The sequence below is a fragment of the Oxyura jamaicensis genome, chromosome 2, assembly GCF_011077185.1.
Source record: "Oxyura jamaicensis isolate SHBP4307 breed ruddy duck chromosome 2, BPBGC_Ojam_1.0, whole genome shotgun sequence".
In the NCBI taxonomy this organism is placed as follows: domain Eukaryota; kingdom Metazoa; phylum Chordata; class Aves; order Anseriformes; family Anatidae; genus Oxyura; species Oxyura jamaicensis.
Genome location: NC_048894.1, coordinates 65,180,692 through 65,192,638, shown reverse-complemented (window position 1 = coordinate 65,192,638; position 11,947 = coordinate 65,180,692). Strand labels below are relative to the sequence as shown.

At 41.3% G+C, this 11,947-nt stretch overlaps 1 protein-coding gene across 1 annotated transcript in view; it reads right to left on the bottom strand.

Annotated features, from left to right (window-relative positions):
- The window catches only part of LOC118161173 (transmembrane channel-like protein 2), a 48,382-nt gene extending 38,112 nt beyond the window's left edge, over positions 1–10,270 (bottom strand). Inside the window, exons 1-8 of the mRNA XM_035316248.1 lie at positions 10,205–10,270; positions 9,846–9,893; positions 7,553–7,871; positions 6,657–6,809; positions 5,326–5,416; positions 5,033–5,114; positions 4,618–4,724; positions 2,597–2,695 (exon numbers count right to left, since the gene is read on the bottom strand). Coding sequence (XP_035172139.1) covers positions 2,597–2,695; positions 4,618–4,724; positions 5,033–5,114; positions 5,326–5,416; positions 6,657–6,809; positions 7,553–7,871; positions 9,846–9,893; positions 10,205–10,250 — 945 coding nt within the window. The 5' untranslated portion in view covers positions 10,251–10,270. The remainder of the gene's footprint in view (positions 1–2,596; positions 2,696–4,617; positions 4,725–5,032; positions 5,115–5,325; positions 5,417–6,656; positions 6,810–7,552; positions 7,872–9,845; positions 9,894–10,204) is intronic.
- Positions 10,271–11,947: the final 1,677 nt, after the last annotated feature.

Sequence of the window (11,947 nt, the reverse complement as noted above, 5' to 3'; positions counted from 1 at the left end):
CATGTTTAGTGGGTGAGGGAAAGGCTGTGGATGTGGTCTACCTTGACTTCAGTAAGGCTTTTGACACCGTTTCCCACAGCATTCTCCTCAGGAAACTGGCTGCTCTTGGCTTGGACTGGTGTACACTTTGTTGGGTTAGAAACTGTCTGGGTAGCTGGGCCCAAAGAGTCATGGTGAATGGAGTTAAATCCAGTTGGAGCCTGGTCACTAGTGGAGGCCCCCAGGGCTCAGTACTAGGGCCAGTTCTCTTTAATATCTTTATCAATGATATCTTTATGATATGATATCTTTATCAAAAATATCTTTATCTTCTGGATGAGGGGATCGAGTGCACCCTCAGTAAGTTTGCAGACAACACCAAGTTAGGTGCATGTGTCCATCTGCTTGAGGGTAGGAAGGCTCTGCAGGAGGATCTGGATAGGCTGGGCCAATGGGCCGAGGCCAACTGTATGAAGTTCAACAAGGCCAAGTGCCAGGTCCTGCACCTGGGGTGCAACAACCCCAAGCAGCGCTACAAGCTGGGAGATGAGTGGTTAGAAAGCTGCCTGGCAGAGAAGGACCTGCAAGTATTGGTTGATAGTTGGCTGAATATGAGCCAGCAGTGCGCTCAGGTGGCCAAGAAGGCCAACAGCATCCTGGCTTGTATAAGAAACAGTGTGGCCAACAGGACTAGGGAAGTGATTGTCTTCTTGTACTCAGCTCTGGTGAGCCCGCACCTTGAGTACTGTGTTCAGTTTTGGGCCCCTCGTTACAAGAAGGACATCAAGGTGCTCAAGCAAGTCCAGAGAAGATCAACGAAGCTGGTGAACAAGTCTTACGAGGAGCAGCTGAGGGAGCTGGGCTTGTTCAGCCTGGAGAAGAGGAGGCTCAGGGGTGACCTTATCGCTCTCTGCAGGTACCTGAAAGGAGGCTGTAGTGAGGTGGGGGTTGGTCTATCCTCCCATGTGCCTAGTGACAGGACGAGGGGGAATGGGCTAAAGTTATGCCAGGGGAGGTTTAGGTTAGATATTAGGAAAAACCTCTTTACTGAAAGGGTTGTTAGGCATTGGAATAGGCTGCCCAGGGAAGTGGTTGAGTCACCATCCCTGGAGGTCTTTACAAGACGTTTAGACGTAGAGCTTAGTTATATGGTTTAGTGGAGGACTTGTTAGTGTTAGGTCAGAGGTTGTACTCAGTGATCTTGGAGGTCTCTTCCAACCTAGACTATTCTGTGATTCTGTGATTCTTTAATAATGGGATCCTCATCAGAAAATGGGTAGTGAACACAACTCTGTCCCTATCAGCTTTCTTGACGCATCAGTACTTGAAGCTTTGTTAATAAACTAGTTTAATTTGTCTGGTTTACATTAGCTTGTTAGTTTGTTTGTTTTAACAAATGAAGTTGTGATGGTGTTTATTACAGAAGGACTGGGTCCCATACAGGCAATGTGTGGGCCAGCACCAACAAGCATTTCATAATTGTTTCTAGAAGCAGCAGGTTTGAAACTCAGATCCCAAGATATTGCCTGCAGCAGCATCCGTTCATACCTGGCCAATGGGGATGGTAGGGGTGAGAGGATAATTCTCTTCCCAAGGCTGTGAGCAATCTCTGTGGTATGGGAAGATGTTCCCTGCTTACCAACCAGGAGTGCTGCTTGCATTTCCTTTCTGGCTTGCTGGGTTGGAGCAGCTCTTGTTTTTCTTCTTCATTGTGGCTGCCTTTTCAGTCAAAAGTCAAATGGCTCTTGTTTGTACTAAAGCCTGTTTTTTCAGGATAAAATTCTACATTTATGAAAGTGAGTTGGTGCAGATGCAATATTTGTTCTATGCAAGCTAAAGCTAAAGCAGAAATGTGTTCATTGGGCACTTTTTCCTTGGATTTTTTTTTTTTTTTTTTTTTTTAACCTGAGTTCACAGGGCAACTCTGTGAAAGTGGTGTAAGTAAGTTGGACCAAGCTCATGACTGGGAAATTTACATTGTCACTGGCTTCTACTAATGCTCGTGCAAAAATGTAACATCAGCTCTGGTGTTTCATTAGTAAAATTATTGTGTAGATAAAACGGCATGGGGTTCCTCAATCTGCTTTGACTTCCCTCAGCATGGAGCTGTACAACTCCACTGGCCTTAGTGGATTTTATTTTGCCCCATTGCACTTCATTAACCTCGAAAGCACATTTTTGGGTGGTGTTAGCCAGCTCTGTGTTGGGATGTGACACATCCCATTTGGACTAAAAGTGTATTTGCTTTGTTCCTAATAAAGCAAGAAATATACATGTGTATATAAACACATATGAGATATGTCAGGAAGCACAGTTGTAGATGGAAGGATTCAAATCCATATGCATGTCTTAATACACATATGCTATTTTGGCCAGGAATCTCTGGGGATCCACACTATGGCATCTGCACTATGGCACTCATGGGTGTGGGCATCTCTTCATCTTCTAGAAGAAAGAGGTTCATTGTTGGTTTACCTCAGTACAAACTCATCCCTGTAGCTTCACTAACTTCTGAAGGGTTTTATCATATATTAAACTGATCTACTATTATATTAACTGATCTATATCATATATTAACTGATCTACTATCTCTTATGATTAACACCCCTGTACTTACCTCAAAATCCCAAAGAACAGAAAAATCCATAGCTGTTTCTTGTTCAGCCCGGGGCACAGTTTTTCTTGGCATGCTCCCATATGGCATTCCCATCAGGACCTGGTGAGCATTAATAAGAGAGAGTATGTGTAGTATAACACACTGTAGTTTTTGTTTGTTTGTTTGTTGTTTTTCTTCCTTAGTGAGTTGCTTTTGGTTGATTTTTAATATATTTTATTTCTTAGTACCTCAACAGCAGTGTCCATCAACATCTCCAGTTTAAATGTCCTTGGTTTAGCAAGAGGCTTCTTTTTTGTATTTCATGGGTCTAATGCAATAAAGGGATTAGTTTTATCTATTTATTCAGTACTCTTCCTTTGAGAGAAGTCAAGAGCACTGGAATAAGCTTGCAGTAGATTCTGTATTATACAGTCTTAAATTGAAAAACGGTCTCAAGGTGAGGTGAAGGGCAGTTAGGTTTGGACAAGAAACATAAGACAAAATGATGCAAAGAATAGTTTTCATAGCACAGCCTCTCCTGATGACACCATGCAGAGCACTCCTTGCAGCAAGTCCCACATCTATTGAAGTCTACAAAGAGAATGTCAAGAGCTATGGAGAGTTAATAACATATTTACCAGCAGATTCTGGTGTCCATACCAAAATATGTCAGCATTCCTAGCCTAGAAAGGTCCTAGCATATCATCTATCACTTATTTTTAGGGCTATCTCAATTTCAAAATTATTTGTGACTAGATGTTTATTGCCTAGTTACTCTCCATATTGTAACAGCTCAGCAGCAATGAGTAACATTATGCATACTTTAAAAACAAATTATATAAAGCTGTTTGGTCCTCTACAATACACATAGTTCGGAACAAACAAACAAACAAACAAACCACATTTGTATTTTTCAGTGCTAATGGCTATGTCTCTTCATCTGGGGAGAAACAGAGATTTTGCTTTTGATAGTGTGAACAACCCCATCAAGGAGAACAAAAGCATGGTCCTCCGGAGAAACTCTATGCTGCATTTTTGCTGCATAAAAATCTGTGTTGAACAGAACAGATGCCACTCTCTGTGTATTGCACAGCCTTTTAAGACTGTACAGAGTAATTTAGCGAGAGGTATAATGGCTACATTAAAAAAAATCTTCAATAAACGACCACTTAAAGTTGGCTATTAAATTCTTTTCCTTCTCCAAGTACAGCAAGAAATGCAAAAACTAAAAATACAACTCATCCTTGTGAATCATCTGAACTAGAAATACAGAAAAGGGATATTTCCCAAACAAACATTATTTGGCAAAGTGCTTGGGACATCATTTGTTCCTTCTCTTGATGGTTCCTTTTCAAGAATCTCCTATGCTCATTGATCTGAGGCCATGCCCCTTGGAGGGCCCAAATGGGCTCCTGAGCCCAAGGTGGGACCTTGGCATTGGTACTATCCGTCAGAAACCTTGGTGGTTTTTCCAGTGTGACCTTACCCTTGAGCCTGTGAAAGCTCATGCAATTACGTTAGTCAAAGCTGGACTCATCAAATCTGGTGAGGATTGCATTGCAGCTGATGGCTCTTGTCCTTCATAACTATGTAGGAAGTTATATATGAACCTACTTCATTATCTTCACTGTGATTCATACAGTGCAGAGAGGTGAAGAAAACATTTGGAAATGTCATTGGGGTTTTCTTAATCTGTTTAAGAGCACAGTCCTTTTCTTACGACACTTACAGACATGAATGTGTCCCTATATTGTGTTTTTCACTTTAGTCAAAACAGGAAAATAGCTTCATGCTAGGTCTCTGAGTTCCCATGTGAGCTGCTGGATGGGCAAGATCTTCAGCAGCCTTTTAGGTCTACTGATTTCAATGCAACTTTTGCTCATGTCTCAGTAACATCCTTGTAAGTTGTTCTCTGTAAGTAATCGTCCCTACACATTTCATTTTTCTAAAGCACTGCCAGTTACAAATCCTTATTTGAGCCAACAGTATCACATTCATGTTAAGCAATTGGTATGATATTACAGAGATAATTAAGCACTTACCTCTGGAATTATTACCAGTCCAAATATTAAACCAAAAAGGACAAGATTTACACCGTACATCCATCGCAGAAATATGAAGTAGGAAGCAACTGAGGAGCCAAAGTGGCCTTAAAGCAGAAGATATTTAATGGTTAGGAGTTGGGGGTGAGGGGGTGGAGGGGGACACTAAGCTATCCTCAGCAAGACCCATCTATCCATAAATCTTCCCTCATATATTGCCAAAGACCCTCCCAACTGTCCCCACTGCTGGTGGAAAAGCCGAAGACTGGTGCTGCCCAGGGTATGTGCTCCTTGTGTGGCACTGGTGCCTGGGGTGAGCAGGGACCGGGGGAACTGGAGCATGGTTTGAATGAATGCAAAACTGCCTTAAAAATGTCTCACTGCCATCACACAGCAAGGAGAAACTTGTACTTACTTTCCACTTCTTTTATCTTCATCTCCCAGGGTATGCACTGGGTTTTAAAATTGTCAAAGTCTCTCTTAAATTTCACCCATTTCTGAAACAAGACAACATGGCTGTAAGTAGAGAGGTGCGAAGCGGGAGGTTGTTTTGTCTGTAGGGCTTCCTCATGCCAGGGTTTGGCAGCACTTCTAGAAGTGGGTGTAAAGCCCTGAAGACCAAATCAAAACCTCTGGTCTAGATCTGGGTCTGATGCTGAATAAACAAACAGTTTCCGTGCTTTTCTCTGCTGTCATTTCCATACTTACTTTTGCCATCATCATCTTATATGCATACAACTTTTTGCCTTTCCCTTTTCCCAAGGCTCCTTCAAACTTCTCAACAAAAGCTTGCGCCTCCCTAGTTGGAAAACAAACAAACATGGATTACTGAAAAATCAAATGGGCTCTTTAGCTTTACACCTCTGCTTTTTTGAACCCAGCATGACTATGATAATTTCTCTCCCCTTGTGCATTGGTCAAGAAGAAAACAATATTTTCTAGTGAAACATACTCCAAGAAGATGCAGAATTTCCTTCCACAAACAACTCCATAGAAACTATTTCATTTAGGTTCCTTAGAAGGTAGTAATGATTTCAGTGGTCCAGGGATAACAAGAAAGGACAGAGGTATGTGATACTAGGTAGAATTTTCACCCTGGTCCTACCCCAAAGGGAAAACATGTCAGAAATAATATTTCTTTACTCTTTTTCCTTTTATTGCAGAACTCCAGAATCTGAGGGTCATAAAATTTTATTTGTAATGATCTCAGGCTCATAGTGTACCTGTGAGACAGAAATGCTGCTTTAATGCAGTTTTCCTGTACAGAGCTACAGCCAGATTTTTAAAAATACTTGGAGGTGTTCAAGGCTCCTGATGCTAAGGGAAGATAGAGCAGATATTGGTCTTCAGGGTGTAAAAGAGTAGCACATAGGAACTGTCCACCTTCACAGCTCTATTATGGCACCTCTGAGTAGCCATTTGGCAAAAGCAGAGTAGGGACATCAGCCACATCCATAGGGAGCTGTATGCACCTTACAATGCTATTTTTGAAGTTGAAATTGTTCTTGGGATAAAGGAGGTTTCATATGTTTTTAAACCAAAGATCTGGGATTTGCCTTGACATAAGAATGATTTCTGATGAGCCCTTCCCTGTTGGCCTGCAGGCAGCAGAGTTATCTTTGCTCCACAAACCTTTGCAAATAATGCACTATTTTTTTCCAAGCAACACCATCTCAGGAAGTCTGAAGTAATACAGCACCTTGCTGCTTTGATTTCTGTCTAGCAATGGGCATGAATAAGCAAAGCAGGGTACAGAGTTTGCTTTAACAAGTAGAGTGACAGAAGTGAGTCACTTGGTTTTAAATACAAGTGTAGAATGACCTGGTGGTGGATATCAGTTGATCAGATTTGCACTTTGTCTGTTACAGAGACTGAAAATCAAATTCCACATTTTAACTCTGATTCTCTGAGCCCAAATGGGCTGGCCAGGTTCATCTGGTCACTTTTTCTGAGGCTGAGGTGTTATGGTAACAGCAGCAAAAAACGTAGTTTCTAGGAAAGGCAAAGTGCAGCTGACAGCTGGTGAAGGTTCCTGGTACCTGAGCACTGAGAGCTTCTTCACCATTCGCCAGGGCTTGTTCCTCATGGTGGAAATCAGTTTTTTCTTTTGCTCTACCTGCTCCATCAACATCACAAGATCTTCCTCTGACAGTGATTCCTCATCAGATGAGTTGGAAGACTCAGAAGAAGTACTGTGAGAGACATAAAATTAATAGCACAAAATGGAAAAACTCACAGGAGTTAGAGGGAAGCTCTCATGGATGGGGTGGGCATGTTGACTCTGGTCCCCATTGGTCCTGGGGCAATGTGCGGAACCATCAGCTGGCCTGCAAGTGATGGTCTGTACCCCAAGGGGACCACTGTCTGGAGGAAAGGGTGGCCAACTTCATGGGAAGGCCTTTGGGTGTTTGTATACTGAAATCTCTGGATCTCATGGAGCAGGATAAACTGAGGAGCAGTGCCCCCTGAGCATACAGCACCCACCAGCATGGTTGATGAAGAGCTGATTGCATTCCACCATAACTCAACTGACATAGTGCTTTGGACCATGTTACAGCTATAGAAGCACTGCCTAGTGCAACAACTGGCTCTGGAGAAATGTTTTTTCATGCCTGGGACAAGATTTAACAAGGATGAGGCCTGAAAACATGACAGATTTCTTTTAACTTTAACATTTCCATAGACCAACATGGAGAACATGCCTAGATCTGAAGCATTTGGGCCAATAAAGAGTAATGAAAGAAAACTTTGGAAAGAGTTCGATTGCATGGCAATTTACATTAATGTTTTTTTGCCCTTGTATCTTTTTTGGAAGAGCAGTAATGTATTTGCAGGTTATTAGTTTTGTAGTACTGACCCATATGCCACAAAGTCATGGTGTGTCCATACAGCTGCACATCTGTCACCTGGCACACTACAAGGATCATCAAATTACCTGTTTTTCCTGTCTTTCTTCTGTTTGTTCTCCCTCTCCTTTCCTTTTTTAATTGTTTTCTTTTCTTTATTTTCTGAATTCTTCTGATCTTTAGTAGAAGCTTTTTTGTCTCTTTCTTTTACTTCTGCCTTTTTTCCATCACCATTTTTCTTTTGGTGTTTTTTTCTCCTAGAAGCTCTGTTTTGTCGGGGACAATTGTCTTCCTCTTTGCTTTCTTCTTCTTCTTTGTCTCTCTGTGGCTTTTTTCTTTCAAGTCTACTTGCTCTGACAGTTTCCCTGCGGGTCTGTTTCTTAGATATCTTCTCCTTTCCTTCATCTTCTGCAAGGGATTAAAAACAAGAAACGAAATGAGCAAACAAACAAAAACACTTTGGAAAACACTTAGCTTTCCATACTGGATTGACACAATAAGGATTCATTAGAAAAGTGCCAGCAGGATACCTGCTGCAAACCTGAGGAAAGTCAATGAGCAGATTCCTGTTGACCTCAGTAGGTTTTGCATTATGCCCTGCCCAAGAGCCAAATACAGCACTTTGGTATGCAACTATTTAAGACAGCATGGCCCATTTTAGCACATCAGCAGCTGATGTATAACTATGAAAAAATTGGAGCTTAGTTACAAAAGCAAAGAACATCAGAGAGCATAAACAGATACCTTCCTGACCTGTAAACACTCCAGAGCAGCAGATACAGAAACTGCAGTCAAACAGTATGCAATGCGCTGCTTATTGCAATGTCCTTGAAAGCTCTTTACTTCTTTAAACTTAGTACGGAGGTCTTCTATTTATATATAGAAAAGGTAGTGCTTAAGCAGCACCAGGTTTTGCTTCTCTATTTTGCCTTCTATAAGAAGGTCTATATCCAGACAAGGAAAGAAAAACAGGTAATCTTTGATACACATTTTATTCTCACTGGCATTGCAAATAAGAAACTCATTTGTCCAGGTTAAGAAGTGTCTCCAGTTTAAAGGATTGAAATGCAACATGTTTTTTATTGCAGAATATCATGGAAAAGAGGAAAATAACATTCTAAGAACTCCAAGCCCCTCCATCCCTTTTGCCACCAAGTACATTAAAAACAATAGTAAAGTTTTTCAGGTTATTTTCACTTCTAATTGTCCAAAATTTGACTGATGAATATAGCGTTCTCATGAAAAATGAAGTTGGCATGGATTTTTTTTTTTTCCCCAGGGTTGAAGAAATTATAATGGAAGAAGGAAATTGTGCTGGAGTAGGATTCATAGGCAAAGATGAACAGCCAAAGAGGAGAGGAAAATGGAAGCAAAGAGGATTTTAGTATTTGTATTTTTCTTTTCTTTAAAAGATAGAAATTAATAACAAGCAAATAGTTTTTGCTTGCTAGTCAGAAAAAATAGAAGGTAATCATACTTGTCTTTGGGAATGAGAAAGAACTTTTCAACTCATTTCTTGAAAGCCATTAGGTTGGTTTCACTTACTATGTAATGTTCCATCTCAGCTGAATTTCAGATAGTGATCTAGATCAAAGGCCAACTACACTCTTTGAGAAAATGTTCATTTTGTGCAGCCAGCCATCACAGTTTTAATTAGCAACCTATCAAATACTAGGGTAAATGTGGAGCATTCATCTATTACTTTTATCTTATTTCCTCCTTTGCCTGTATGGGAAAGGTGGATATATATATATATATATATATATATATATATATATTTAAATCATAGTCATTTTGCTAATTATTTTCTCACATTTTATGGATAGTATAGACCGTACAGACATGATTGTGGATCATTTTTTCAGTTGTCTAGAGACTGGTATCATCTACCCAGTGTTGTTAGAATCATGAGTCTTAGCTATCTCTATTTAGTGGTATAATCTTACCCCTTAGCTATTTCTCCTTATTAGACTGCCTTCAATCCATTTTCATTTTTATCTTCTTGTGGTCAGGGTTAATCAAGACACCAGTGTATTATAGCAGCATGCATTGCAGGGAAGGCAGACAGGACCTCGGCGCAATACAAAGCATTCACAGGGTGATGCTTTACTGTAATACCTGTTATACTTGGGGTGATTGCAGAGGGACAATGGCCACAGCAGCCTCCCATGCTAGTAGCATGGATGAAGAGGGGCAGGCTGCTTAAGCTTGGTGTTTTACATATCACTATCATAAATCAAACCTCAAGGGAAAAATCTGCGTGCTTACAAGTAGCTCACAAAATGGTTCCCATTGTAGAGCATGTCACAACCCAGAGAGAAAAAGGAAAGATATCACCTCCTGGATTTTAAACAAGGCCATATTGTTTAATCTCTACCTTACCTTCACTCTGTGTGTCACTCTCGACTTGTCCATCAATCTCTATTCCAGCTGCAAGACAAAGAATGAAGAGTAATTGCACTTGTTGCTGGGATTTACACATGATGCTTTACACAGTGGATCCTTAAGTGCAAGCTGAGCTTGGCAGAACATCCCTTATTGATTACACATTATATTCTTTTCCTACAGTGATGCTCTTAATATTCCCTTTAGTTTAGCAAGTAGACAGAAATTCCTTGCATGAGCAAACAGAAATTGCACAATCTTTGAAAGATGAAACATGGTGCGCTTGGGAAGTCCTGAGACATTTTGCTAAGTGTATGGCAGCATCTAAACTGAAATGACCTCACAGTGATACCAACCATCTTCCATGATGACTTGTAACGTGCATTTCTTTTTCTTCCCCATGACAGCCTCTGTCTTTTGCATGGATACCAAAGCTGCTGTGCACCTTATCATAAGCAGGTTACTCTCCCTTGCAGCACCCATGTGCTCCTTCTCTCAGCATTGCGGGCAGATGGGCATGTCCAGCTGTGGCTGGGCTCCTGCATGTAAGCCATGCAAGCAAGGAAGGCAGAGAGCAGCACAGCTCTGCCTCAGCCCACCCAAATGCTTTCCCTTCTTCTCCCCTCTCTCTGTGAAAGGCAGCTGTCGGTGTTATGTTGCATTTCATGATTTAAACATGAAGGAAAGCCCCATGGTGGATGCTTGGCAGTATCATATGAAACACAGACACAAGTCACGTCTGGTTCTGACATAAGCATAGGGCTGCAGACTTTGAAAGTATCAGCTGTCTTAATGCCATATTCTTAACTGACCTGCCTCAATCTGTGTAGCCGTGTTAGTCCTTCTCTTGCACCTCAGTAAACATCTTAGTGTGGTGCCTCTTGGCAGTCCTCTTGTCCTCCACCTGTGTCCTCTGTAGGGGTCTCAGGAACAAATTAGAGGCAGTAGGGAGCCAGCAGTCAGGATGCTGGCCTCTCTTTTTCTTTTCCTCCTTCTGCTCTGTGTGAGCTCTGCAGACTCATTGTGCTTGCTGGTAAAATGGGATAGATTTTCCTTATAGGTGCTCTGAGGCTTAATTAATTAATGCAAGACCCTCATTTGGAAGGTCCTTTCATACTGCAAAGTATTGTGTTGCATCCTGCAGCTTGTATCTTTCGATGGGCTGAGCCTCCAGTGGTGATAGGTTTGTCTGAATTATCTCTGGTTTAAAATCCACAGTATCTGCCCCAGTGGCTGGCCTCAGCAGAAGGATTCAGCAAGAAAGCTTTTTATTTCACTCAAATTGATGCATCCCCAACACTGGGTTTCTGGGAGGTGCCAGCCTAGATGGGAGATCCTTTTTTTTTTTCTGAATTTTGGTCCACAGACACCTTCTGAGTATTTTAAGCCTGATCCCATGGATTGTTTGATATACCTTTGACTTCAGCTCAGTTTAGCCTGAACTAAATATATAATGCATTATAATTTTAATTATATATATAATTTGTAATTTATAATGTATGTGTCCATACATTATTAACTGCTCTGACCCTACAAATCATTACACAGGGCACTTCCACCATGCTTCCCCACACCTGTGGGTCTGACTGGGGCTGAAGTGTTTGAAGGTCTTCCCAGTGAATAAGTTTCACCTGTAACCCTACCTGTTGTTGCAGTAGTGTGGTGGTTTTACCGTGCTAAGCAGCTGAACACCACAACCGCTCTCTCACTCCCCCTCCTCACATGAGGAGGGGAAGAAGTAAAGGAAAGAACAGCTCATGGGTTGAGATAAGGATAATTTAATTAAAGAGAAAAAAATTATTAAGGAAATATTAATTAAACAATTCAACTAAAGGGAAAAAGGGGAAAGAGAAAGAGGGAGGGGGAAAGGGATAACAAAACAAAACAAGTAAAGACTATGTGGAAGTGCAGAGGAAAGAAATGACTCTCTACTTCCCACAAATGAGCGATGCTTGACCACGTCCTTGAAGCAGGGCCTCAACGCATGTAGCTGGTGTTCAGGAGGAGGACAGATGTTTTCACAATGAGAGCCCACCTCTCCCTTCCTCTTCCTTTTTCCACCTTTTATTGCTGAGTGTGGTATGGAATATCCCTTTGGT